The 13,948-nt window shown below is 36.7% G+C and overlaps 1 protein-coding gene across 1 annotated transcript; it reads right to left on the reverse strand.

Annotated features, from left to right (window-relative positions):
* Positions 1-4,900: 4,900 nt before the first annotated feature.
* LOTGIDRAFT_122938 (hypothetical protein) lies at positions 4,901-13,636 on the reverse strand (the record flags this gene model as incomplete). Its single annotated transcript, XM_009060373.1, has 9 exons — positions 4,901-5,157; positions 5,580-5,679; positions 7,538-7,660; positions 8,073-8,189; positions 8,516-8,648; positions 8,824-8,974; positions 12,193-12,282; positions 12,449-12,509; positions 13,415-13,636. The coding sequence occupies 9 exons, from the start codon at positions 13,634-13,636 to the stop codon at positions 4,901-4,903; spliced, it is 1,254 nt and encodes a 417-aa protein (XP_009058621.1).
* Positions 13,637-13,948: the final 312 nt, after the last annotated feature.

The following is a 13,948-nucleotide window of genomic DNA, read 5'->3' on the forward strand; positions in this document are numbered from 1 at the left end:
ATCACTCTGATCCTTCCATTTTGATGCAATTTCCATCAATTTTGATGAATTCATCCATTCCCTTCGCAACGTCGTCTGCTAGTGATGTGGCAGAAGTGACCTCCATTATTAATGTTGTTCCATTGGTGATGACCTCCTCCGATACGTCCAATTCCTCTGATTATCAAGATGGACCATTAGACCTTTCTCGTAGTCCTTCCAGTCCCCCCGTTTCCATAGCAACACTGAGTCCTGGTTGATGAGAGTGTCCAGTTTACAAATAAAATGATTGGATTGTACGCTAGCGAATACAGCCAATCTGAGCCCTGGATAGAGAAGCCAATCATAGCCTTCGATCACATGCTTTGAAATTGTTTTGTTTCTCTGTCCAGGGCTCTGATTGGCTGTATTCCATAGCCTACAATCCACTCAAATTGCTGCATTTACAAACTTCCACAATATAAAAAGGTGGCTATTGCAGTCAAGGGATTGGAATTTGAAAGCATTTGTACCCATTGTTAAGGGAAAGCATGCCAATACACCAACTTTCTGTTTAAGGAACAAATGATATTGAAAGCTCGATTTGATTTGATTTGATTTGTTGTGATATTGAATTTTGTTGATTTTTTGTGTTAAGTTTTGGAATCTATTTTATAAAATGTTCAAAGAATAAACTATATGCATTACTATTTTTAAAATCCCTTTGTGAACGTGAACATTATGTTACTATTATGCGGTCGTCTGCCCAAATGGCATCCGGTCCATGATCAATTGCTTAGAATGCTTTTGAATATGGTATATATTTATGAGATCTTGAAATAAATTAGACCACACAAATTTTCAATGAATCCAGGTGACTAGGTGTATTAATTGAATAGTTTTAATAGCAAGAACTTGGCCCAAGTCCCTTTTGGTAGAGTTGTACTAACAATCGTCTATTGCTCACCCATTTCACTTCAGAAAAGTTGATCATGCCCCATCGACACCTGCTCATAATTGTCTGTACAACAAACTAGAAACACTTCATTACTTCAAAAATATTTAATATGAAATATACAAAATGATGATATATTGTGCATATCAGCAAACCTACAAATGATTACATGTAAAACGAAACATCTGTCTCTATTCCAGCCTCTGATAGCTATTTTGACAGTTATCAACTGGTCCAGAGACAGAAAAATTAGGCTCTATTTTGTTGGTTCCAATTTCCCAAGGTGCGGAGGTTTTTAGACCCATTGAATTAAGCTGGATCCACCAAACCAACAAGGCTGAAATAGAGGCAGATGTTTCAGACCAGTGTAGTATGTAACGTTCTATACATGTAATAGAAAAGCTAGGTTTTAACTATTTTAGACAGAGGGCTTCTTAGAAGCTTCTGAACGAAAAATAAGTACACGTAGCTGTCCAGTTGTTTTAAGAACAGAATAAAAATCGCACATTAAGTTGTGACCATACAAAGATCTTATCTACTGTATTGCCAAGTGATCAAATACTAAGCGTGGTATCGATGGTTGGTAGACTTCTTAGTCGACTAAACCGCTGAGCTCTGACTTCACTTGACTTCATTTGACTTCATGTTAATATACGGATAGAAATATGAACTATAGGTGAATAATCTAAATGATTTCTGTCTTTTTTAAACCTCAGAAACATCATATTCTAGGTCATCCAGATCATTCAACTCTTTCTGAATTTTCAACAAATCTGTTTGCAGTTTACGAATTTTTAGTCGGCGTTCAACAATCCGACTGGACTCCACCCTTGTCAGTTTGCGGTGTTTGCGAGATGCGTCTTTGTGTGCGGCTTTCGGTATAGCGCCGCTGCTGAGATCTGCGATGTCATTTAATTTAGTTGTCTCTTTGTTCTTGTCTCCGAGATTCCTCTCAGTAATTGTACTAAGATGGTTATGCTTCAGCGAACCCTTTCCACTTTCTTTGGGTACGACATCATGGGTTGATGGGGAAGAAGGGGAAGTGGACGATGCTGTTTCGGTCGAGATGTCATTTCCGTACGACGAGGAAGAACTTTGTTCTGATAGTGACTGATGGTTCAAACTTCCAAAAATATTCGGACACTTTTGCGGGGCTGCTGCAATTGACACACCATTATCTTGTTTAAGAGTTAAGTCATTCGGGATAGATATACTGACGTCATTTCCACATGCGGTTATCACTGGATGGTCGCAATTAGAACTTGTCTCTGGTTGACCACAGAAATCACAATCGGAAGGCAACGTCAGATTTTGACCAATGTCATCACAGAAATCATTAGAGTTGGGTCGAGAGCAGAATTTGTCAGTTGAATTTTGAGAAATTGTAGAACGACTTTCATAAGTTGGCGAGGGAGAATTGTTATTTATAGAATCCATAAATGATGGGACCAAAGCATCTGCTGATTGTGATGAACCGTTCCTGGGATCTTGGAAAATCAGCATTAAGTCCATATTCTGATCACTATGATCCGATGGCCGAACAGCGTTTATTTTTGGGGAACACAATTCTAAATTAATGTTACTGGTGTTGGATGAGTGGAAGTCTTCCGAGGAGCGATAATGAACTGGGGATTGTTTTATAGACTGCACATCTTGCGAACTAAGAGAATGCATTGAAGTCCGAACGGGCGACTGTGTGGAAGATCTTATAGGGGATAAAAGATTGAGTGAAGTTTGGGACAAACATGTAGGAGATGAGCATGCGCTAAGATTATCTGCGTATAAGAAATGGAAGATTGATTGTTTCGGAGAATGCAATGGCGGGGATTCACAGCCTGGTGATCTATGGTTACTGTTACAGTCTGGTGATCTTTGGGTAGTGTCACCGCCTGGTGATCTTTGGGTAGTGTCACAGCCTGGTGATCTTTGGGTAGTGTCACAGCCTGGTGATCTATGGCTGGGATGGAAACTATACAGAGGTGACGGTGCGTTATTCAAGTGTGCGCTTGGTGGAGTCTCTTTATCACATAGCTGATGATCAGTCTTCAGTGAATCAAACTCCTTCGGCATCCTTTCCAAAAGATCAGAATTATCAAATCCTTTACTCATCCGTCTTAGAGGCATGTGATTGTAAACCATGTCCGCTTTGGATACGACGTGTTTGATTCGAATATGGGGCGGTGGAGAATGAAGCTTTTGACGTCGTTCACGACCATTTCCGTTTGCTTCACACAAATCGTTTTCTATCCTTTGGAATTCCACATGTTTTTTACCGTTTCGACCACACTGTGCTTCGTCACATGCTGGTTTTAGAAAATTCAACTCCAAACTAGATTCACTACAATTCGGGTCATCACGACTTTCATAGTTGCCACGTTTAAATTTTTGGAAACTTTCTCCCAGCCCAAATAAATTCTGAAAGGTATTGAGAGGTTTTGTATTATCAGATCTGCCTTTCGATGAAAGCTCTGTACACGAATTATTTTTGAATTTCACACTTTCGCCATCTTCGTTATCTCCATCCGGATCAAATTCCACAAAATGGCTTTTATGTTTAGGAGAAGGAACCTTTAAAGTCTTTCCTAATTTAAGACTTAACGGTGGCGTCTGTGCGATGCTTAATCTGCGACTGATGCGACACAGTTTGCGAAGAGCTGACTCGTTAGACATTTCTTGTGTACTGTGACGCTTCTGACTCGCGCGTGGTGAAGCGTTCCGGGATGAAAACCGAATGTTGGGGAAGCCGTCTGTTTCTTCCGAACCGTAACAAACTTCTCCGTCATCAGATATGGAATTACACCTGGAAGAGAAAAATGATTGGCATAATTCCTCACCTGAAAAGTTCATTAGCTGCTAGCAATGTATTGTCAGTATGTTGTTTGGATTAAGGTTTCGTTCTTCTGATCGGATCGTTCGTACTTGTTTTTTTTTAATGTGAAAGAATTGTTATTCCAATATCTTGTTTTGGATTTCGGATCCTTTGTGAACCTAAATTTGTATCCTAAGATGTTGTCTAAGCGACTCGTAGCACAAGTTGTTGAATCCAGAACACATCTTGCAGCCTTTTATATTGGCGGTTATCATCCGCATGCAGTGAAAATTACGCAGGGTGAATACATGGGAACTACTCTACTGTTTGAGCAGAATTACATCATTTACCCAGTAAGATACCTTCTGCGTTCTTCAATTCTTCGTCTTTGGATGTCTGGCGTACCATCAACTGTTGATTCCGGAAGTAGGTGTAAGAGCTCATCTGTCATGCGTGAAAAAGGTTCCACGGGTAATTCTAAAAGACGTCTTTGTCGATTCAATTCTTGTTCAACCTGAATAAGACAGAAGTATTCTTATATTAAAGGGTCGTAACTGGGGGTTTTTTCTATGAGGCACAAATCTCTTGTCATTGAAGTCAGTTATGTCTTTCATCGCAAGACTTTCGGTAGACCTCAAACTATAACCACTCTCTTGCCTTAAAGTTCTGGTGAAATATTTTCAATCGCTTACCTCAACCAGCTCTCTTTTATAAACTCTGTTCTGGACTTCTGCTCGATAGTAAATCTCTTTTTTATCATCTATTACGAACCGCCTGGTATTAGCTTCAACATGGATTCCTGACGACGCTATGATAGGATTCCCACCAGATGTCACTATTGCATATATCTGAAATCATAAAAATAGTGGATACCTGAACAGTGTCCTGTCCTGCTACAATCATCACTTTTATTGCTCAAACTTTTCAATAAAGCTCTCCTGATGAAGATTGTTTATCAGTAACACGTGTTGACATGAGATGAGCTCCAGTCAATTCATGCACACAATTGGCAGATCATTGATCATTTTAAGTTCCTTTTCTATTGACTTTAGTCCAACTGCCAAGGGTAAAGCGTGAAACAGATATCTCTTGAGATCCCTCGACAGTGGAATGGAACATGCCCCGAAATACTGAAAACAATTCCCTATAGCTCATTGGTTGACGTTATTGAATTCCTGTTACCATTGGCCTTCTCTTACCTTAGGAACAAAAAGCAAGCACAGAGTTACAGTCGTGGACAGGAACATAAAAGAAGATTCTACAATATAAGCTAAAGTTGGTTCCATGGACAATATATTGGATAGGACTACCACGCTTATACTCATAAGCACCACGTTATATACATTCATACCAATATACTGAGAGTCGTTTAACGCGGGAATCTTGACACTTCTGGTTTCCCACGCCATATATACTCCAAATATTAACAGCAGACCTGTAATGAAATACTTTACACCTTATACCCCGTTCATTATGAAATATTTACTTAGTTATAATTGATATACTTCCTCATTAGCTGCCACCAATGTTTCGCCAAAATGTTGTTTTTGGATTTCGGGTTTGGTTTTTCGGTTCAGAACGAAAATACTCTTTGGTTTATTTATATTTCCATTGGAGAAAGTTAGTTAGTGAAAGGATCAACTATTCCTTTAATGAGAAGGTTAGGTAATAAGTGTGGTCTTCTAGGCGATTATGGACCTTGAGTTTGAAACTTCTAAGTAAAATGTATGCTGATGTCACTTCTAGTGCTCAAATGATCTCTGGTATATTGATGGACGCTCCACTGTAGTGACGCTTTGCTTGTGGAATCTGTACATGTCTGTACCATTATCTCACCAAAGAATTTAGAACACTCACCCTTATAAACATAGAATGCCCCCGTCCATTTTTGCAGATGATTTGAATGGCACGTGGCGAGTTGTGAAATATACCAAATATCTTCATCATCTTCTGAAGCCTGGAATGAAACAACCAAAATCAGTGGCTTAACTATTATACAGACTGGTTGAACCAAGTTCCCTGCACCACCATCCCAGAAATAACATTAAATACAGACTTGATCTTGAAAACTTCCATTTACAGGCATTAAATTAACGTACAGAATGTCAAGAGAGCATGGGTAAAAAAAACGTATCATAACGTAACGTCTCTTTTAATTTAACATATGAATGACTTGTTTACAAGATTTGTCGAAGACAATGACGTTATTTGCTGGAAATATCATGTCATCTCTCCATTGAGAAGTAAAAGAAATAGCGGGTGCTAAGTGACAGGAAAACTCTCAAAAACAATCCCATTTCCGTTAAATACGACATCTTTGGACACTGATGCCTTCCAATGTCCAGTATTTATAAACAACATCCTCGATTGACCAATTACTTTGCGTTTACCGACTAAGAAAGAAACGTATGTTTTTGCAAGGATAATAACTTTGGATCCTTTCTACTAGGTGATCCTTGGCCAAACATCTTGGCACTGATCTTTCCGTTCCCATTTACAGCTGGGTTAACTGGAATTATGAATGAAGTGATTTATCAATGTAAGTATTGAAATTCGAAATTTCCGTTTCCTTTCCAGACAAAAGGCTTCCGTATCGCACAATATCTTACAAACACCTTAATTGACAGAAAAACGCCGTTATAGGATTTCAAAAAGACGGGAAACATTGTCAATGAAAAAGGCGTATACTCTTTAAAATATCACGAAATAAGATCAAGTTAAATCGGCTTAACTTTCAAAGATCTGTTATCTTTTATTAAATCATCTTGGGGGTATACTTAGAAAACCGTCTTATCACTTCAAAATACAAAGCAGGATGGTACAGTTTGCCTTTTCAGCAATTGATTCAAGGGATTTAACTCGAGGACATGTTGTCACATACTTGTCAATTCGGAACCTCTTGGAGATTAAACCTATATTATTGTCTAGTGCTTATCTCGTGCTGCCGACAAGGGTTTAGTAGGCTATGCACAATCTGCATCTATAGAAATAGTATTGGAATTAGGCTTAAGTAAAATCGGGAGTAATAATTGTATAGTAGTATATAGACTCCTCAAACAAGAAGTACCATCAGTTCCAAAACCAAACATATTGTTCATTAGTTACTTATGCTTACAGATCGCGGTGTATTGTCACCTGGAGGCTATCTGACCTACACACAATCTCTAGCTATCTTGTCTTACTGCCTTTGTTTTTACTGTTTTAATTAACTTTGTAATTCAATACACGACTATTCTTACCGGCTACAAACATGATTCTACACTTAGAATATTCACTATAGGTTCCAGTATAGAGTATAATGAATTGACTTGGTCTCAGATATAGGTTATAATATAAGTTAATTTTTAGTCATCTGATAATGTCTATTGCTGAGTAAAGTTTTCATTATGCATACTTACTCACTTATGATTAATATACTTCCTCATGTGAACAGTTCACTAGCTGCTACCAATGTTGCCAATATCTTGGGATTTAGGGTTGCGTTTAGTGTTAGTACTTGGTTTATTTATTATGAATAATTATTGGGCTGATTTCAGCAGTTATTGAGTAATATTTTCTCGAATTCAGCTTTTTCATTTTTAGGATATTCTCTTACTGGTGACAGTCGTGTTTATGTATATTCGCACGGTGTTATCGAAAAATAAAATATGCTTTTTTGCCATTCTATAAGATTCGGCAGTTGTTGATTTATATTTTCTCGATTTAATCTTTTTCATTTTTGTATTTTTGTATAATCTATGTATATCTGATGCCATTTTGCTCTATTTTTGTTCACAGATTCATGGTTCTATCAGAAAGAAAAATGATATACTTACAATGGTAGTTAAATTAGTTATTTGACGCTGCATGGGATCGACTAAAACCCAGACAAAGACTATAGCTGAATCTAGTATTAACAACGCCCCAATCATAAATAACAGATGTTTATCCCGTAATAACTGAAACACATACAAAAAATAGTATGAGTTCTACGTCCTACTTTTCTACTCTAGTTTGGACTAAAAGGTATGGGAAAGAATCACAATGGATAACTTGATCCTTGAAAGATGACGTGAGCGGTGATCTTAATCATGATATTTGGTATTTGTAGTAAAACATAATGAATATTCGGGAATCGTGTGACGCGAGGCAGGAATGCTTACTCTTCTAGACACCTGATACCACTTTCCATTATGAAATACTTACTCACTCATGATTGATAAACTTCCTCATGTGAACAATTCATTGGCTGCTACCAATGTTTCGCCATTTACACAGGGTTAAGTGATTGTATACAAACCACACGCCAAGCTTTCTATCTGAAAACAGTCACTGTAATAGCACAGGAAGTTTTTTAATTACAATGCTAACCTTATTTTTAAGCAGTCCAGTGTGTGCTCTTGTTAAAATTTGATGAACACGATAAGTTTTAGCGAACATAGCACCAAATGCAAGAGAAAAACCAGCAGCAAAAAGCAGAACACGAAGCTGAAATACAAGAAGAAATGACTGTCCATAAGTAGGAGTTTCAATTGTCTAAAATTCTGTAAAATATACAATTGAATAGAATATAAAAACAAATTACGGTTACAGACGAATCCATAAAGCATATAAAAGGCTAGATAATTCTTTTCACTTTATCAGTTGTTTTTGTTTTCTAAGCATCATAATATGGCTTGCTGTCATAGAAACGCATGCAAACACTTCAGCAAGCAAGTTTTTAGATAAATAATTATTCTGCAAGCGTCATCGTATTTTTGCTTGCTGTCATAGACAAGTACAAGTAAGTTTTTTTTTTATAAATATACAATTACCGTGCATATAAAAGGGAAGACATTGAGAGGAAGAATGGAATCATCTAAACCAAGTACGACAACTGCTGTATATACCAGAATACAACCAATAACAGCTACATCGTTTAATATAGGACTCGATAGTTTTATATATCTAAAAATATAACATTGGTTTTTCAAATTAGCAATCGGTTCAGAGAGCACACATTGAGCTAAACTTTTTAGCATATTCATCAAAAATACACACTCAAAAGGTGTTATACTGTAATACGACTATCAAATTATTACTTTTAATCCAGCTATTATTCCATAGTAATCTCATTGCGTACCTTAATTTTCTATAATATAAATTAAAAGCTAAGAAACACACAGCTAATACAATTCCAAATATACAAAAAGCACAGCCAATCAAAAACACAGTAGAAGATATAGTTGCTTGACGATGACGTATTATCTTTTTATCACGTGGTACACGATCGCCTGGAATAAAAAAAAATAATTATGTATGTATATTAGTCAAGGGACAAGAAAAGTGATTTTTGCAGTCAAGGTATTACATGCAGTTCGTAACATGTACATTCTGGTATCATACATTCATGACTCATCAAAATGGTTGAGTTTGGGTTTGTTTTATCGGATAATATATTCTCCTTATTAATTCGATTTACAAAATTATTTTTGGAAGAAGGATTTGCAATTTGAAATTTTACTGTCGGATACTGTTCAAGCCGTGGACATCAATTTAGAATTCCTCTATCCACAAATTAGATCGAATAATTCTATTTTGGACACATGACCAAAATGCACCCAAAGCCAATTTCAAATGATTTAAATAAACGTTCCACCACTCAGTTATTAGAAGCTCGAAATAAATTTGTAAGATATCCGGACATTGACAGATTTAATGATAAAGACGGAAGGCATGGATCAATTGTCCGTTAGATAGATAGACAGTTAACTTAAACGACAGAAAATAGAATTTAAACAGGATTTAACTCAGTGGACGAGCTGGAAGCAGACAAATATTGTGACAATAAGATTGGAAATGTCTTTAAAATGAGACAAATTAACTTGTTTCTATTGACATTTTCTAGTCTATTTATACAGTGTCTGAACACCATTATCTGTCTTCATTATCCTACTACTCTGACAGTCGTGCTTTTGTTAACCATTAGGTGAGGCAGGTCCGTTGCTACAGGGTGGAGAAGGAGGCTAAATAATGGATTTCTATCAACCGACCATTTCCATTACTGCAACTATACTAAATACTATTGCTCCTCCGTATATGTTACTTGCCCTTCCGAACAATTAAGTATGGCTATGGGACTGAGGTGAGGGGCGAGTAAAGGTCAAAGAATTGCCAGAGAGAGGGCTCGACAGTCAATCATTTCACTGTTCATTGATGTGCCAAAATGTTGTTTTGATTTCGGGTTTCGTTTTGCGGTTTGGATCGTTGGATAACGTATTTTCCATTTCGTCGTTTCTTAATATCAAGATTTATCAACTTGGTATATCTTTCTGAGAGTCCACACAACAAATAATGTACAAAGAGATCGATGTCTTCTGGTGTGGGCAGTCGTTCACTGTTAAACGTTAAGGGGCAGATTCACCATCTGTTCGACCAATCGTACCTTAGTCTCGGAAGCAGGAATGTTTTTAGCTAAGCTGATAAATAATATCGTTCACAGTTCACCATCGAAATTTGAGGAGTTGTGTCCAGAATTATCCGCATTTGAAAATTAAAATGACGAGTCGTATTTTCTTGAGACTACGCCATTTATAGAAAAGACATCTATAGACATAGTTTGAGTTTTTTTAGAAAGGGTTATGCGGTTTTTGTGCAGCTCTGGTAGTTCTGAAGACTATTTACGTATGTTCAAGACACAAAACAACCCCTGTAAATGGCGAACAATGGCCTTTAAGAGATAGTCACGCTTGAAGTTCATTATGCAGAAGTAACAATTGATTATATTTGATAATCATTTTTTTTACAATATTGATATTTACTTTTAATGGATTAGTAATTTCTATTTTGATCGAAAGTTGTATGTCACAATGATTACCGTTCTTTACGTTCATTGTTGGGTCATCCTAACTTTCTACGCTCAATTTGTCTCTTGGCACCAATCAAAAAGCCATTTATATCACATATACATGATTGTAGTCTTTTTCTACTCGTTTATGTTCATCATCGTCCTTTACAAATTTGATTTCTCCATTTAAATGGCCATTTCCGGATAAATTCCATGGACAATTTGATCTCTTTCCGATAAATTTGAATGGCATTGATCACTCACGATCTCCCGTTAGCCATAAAAACAACAAAATTCGATTCGGAAGACATCGCACACGATCTCTGGAACCACCTAAAACAACAACCAAATTTGATTTCTGGACAACGGTAAATCTTTTGGGTCGACTATATCGCAGCTAGTAATTGGGTTTTAGATATTTCGAATAATTCTGAATCACCTTCGGACATCACAAGATGGCTGAAACCTTGAAACGGGAATAACGTTCAGGCGCTTTAAATAGGTTCTGACGAACTGCTTTCCAAATCATTTTTAAAATGGCGCGTGTGTCTAATCATGTAAACATCATGTTTGAAATATTTAATTTTTATAGCAGCTAATAACGAATTAAATTCTAAACATCTTCATATTAAATGAACATCCGTCTTGGAGGAATAACCAAATCAAATACATCGTAACCTTCTGACCCATATTTCCGCTATCGTCGTTGATCAATCTACTTAATTATACATTACATGATGGACGAACGACGATGAAATTAGACGAAAAATCCAATCAAATTGTAATTATTGAGAGAGCGAAAGCCAATTTATAAGAAATAATGCTACGATTAATTCTTCATTCTTGTCGTTCTTCCTATTTTAGTCTTGGCTAATGTAAACGCCTTGTTTATACACCGGGTCGTCTATAATAAATAAACGTCATACAATAACCAATCAGACGTTTTCCGGTTCTTGCAAGTGTCTTGTTCGATGCCTGTTCTGTTTCCGGCGCAGAAGTAGGTTTGTAGAATGCTAAGCAATTTATTTCCAATTAGTCACTTGAGATGAAGCTGGAGAAAATAAGAACAGAATAGTCCGTAGGTCAACTAATTGTGCTCAACCACAAACAAACTTCTTTTTACTTGTTGTGTTCGAAGATGTTATTACAGCTAGGTAGGTAGGTAGATGACAAGTTAACGTTCGCTTCCTGCGGATTCTGATTTTGCAAACTATGTTTTTACAGGAATATTGAAGTGCTTTATAGCATACCCTCTCCTTACCCCCCACCCCCCCCCCCCCCCCCCAAAAAAAACCACAAAAATATTCAAAATAACAAAAATGGGCGGGCGACAGGCAGTCCCCCATTGCGTTGATAGAGACTCGCAATTTCTGTATCGTCAACCCTAACTGTAGTTAGTTAAATAGGGAACCAGAAATACTGCTATTTAATTGGTTTATAAAATTACGTGATTGACCAATCAGATGACGTTGTTTAAATCATGTTAAGTTGAGTTTATGTGATTCAGGCCTTAAATTATCTAACTTTAGGCACCAACTATGTGTACTTTTTATTTTTCTCATATTTGGCAACTGACTGAAATTTCTGATTTGGACAAAGATGTTTAGAGAAAAAGCCAACCACGTGAAAAATAAATAAATATTCTAATTTTACTGAGAACTTTACCTTGCCAGATCACAGGGACACATTGTGAACAATGAAAATCAAAACTATTTTTGGCTGGATCGTGAATTGCTAGTGGTCGGAGATGATCGCCTGAAAAAGACAACTCTGAGAATAGAATACAATCAAACGCGACCGTGGTTTAAATAACTACCTAGTTAATTCCCAACAGTTGTACTGAATTTTAATCAGGGTGACATTAAATGATAACTTTAACAGGAGCTCTTTTAAACAGTTACCTGAATGATGAACAGCTTACCTTGGTGTTGATAAACGGCGACGATTCCGATTCTGTCTGGTCCTTGGAATGAAACCGGGCCCTGTAATGGAATATTGGAATATGTTCTTCGCTGTTACTCAAAACGGAAAGACAGCATAACGCGAAATGTTTCAATACTTTGCAAACTTAATCCTTCAATAGACCAAAGGAAGCTTTGATTGAATTGCAGAAAATGAAACCTGCACAGCGATGTGAATCTAGTCAATTTTGTCACGACTTTAAGATACACCAAAGTTTATAAATCTCCAAATCGCGTGTTAAGAAATCTGTATAAGGAAAAAGTGAACCACAATGCGTCTAGGTAGATCAAAATGATATCAAAATGATGACAAACGCACGTCAGAATTGCAGTAGACTTAAAAATTCCATGTATCCTTAATACATGTTGTCAAATACAAATCTTTTTAAAGCCTCAAACATGCAAGAAACAGATAATTTTAATCCTGATAAGAGAGTTTATTATACAGCCACTCAATGTATGTCATTTTCTACAGATTTCAATTTTAATCAAGAAGTTTTAGTTATAGCTCAAGGTTGTTACTGCGAAAAGCAAGAAAATATCTCGCCTAGTAGCTAGGCCTTATTCTTGAAATCTTAACTTAAAAGGGAGGCAGAAATACTGCTCTTGAATTGGTTTATAAAATTTAGTGTTTGACCAATCATGAGATGACGTTGTTAAAATCAGACAGTTCCTGCAATTCCACTATAACTAAGTGTTTCATGATGTCACTAATTTCGTAGGGCCTTAAGTGATACAAGCATATTTTGCGTAAGTTATGTCACCAATACTTATTTCCTGTAAAAATGCAAGAGCCACAGATGTCTGACTGAAAATTGGAATGGTGCAAATTGATGCTACTGTCCCCGATGCACATAAAAAATTTAGAAAACCTCTTTATAATCTCATATAAGTTAGGTTTTTGTGAATCAGATACTAGAACTTACAGAGACTCCCAAGAACTGTACATTTTCTATAATGCTGTAAAAAGTCTGTCTCAGTCTTGATATTCTAGAATAATTCACATTAGAAAAACTCGGCACTGTGTTGTTAAAATAATCCGTTTGAATCCAATGTTTTAGGGCACTTTTAAACGTTAAGGCGATTGTCCATACTGTATCATAACTTGTTTCGATAAATTGGCTTACAGGTCTACTTCCATTATCCATTAAATATTTAGACAGAAAGGTACTTGAACTCTACAACGATAAAGAAATATTATTGATATTGCGAAATGAACAAGGTCCGTTGCCACCGAAAAGAAGGATTACACCCCTGAAACCGACCAATGCCACTACTGCAACTAAACACCATACACCATTGCCCTTCTGGATATATTACCTCCCCCTCCCCAAACACTGCCAGTGACAAGTAACTTATATAACATATAATGAGTTTGATACAATACAATACAATACAATGTATGCCTTATGTTATTTGTGGATGCAATAGCCAATGCTTTCCCCAAAGGTACCCTTAGT

This window comes from Lottia gigantea (genome assembly GCF_000327385.1).
Source record: "Lottia gigantea unplaced genomic scaffold LOTGIsca_42, whole genome shotgun sequence".
Lineage (NCBI taxonomy): Eukaryota > Metazoa > Mollusca > Gastropoda > Lottiidae > Lottia > Lottia gigantea.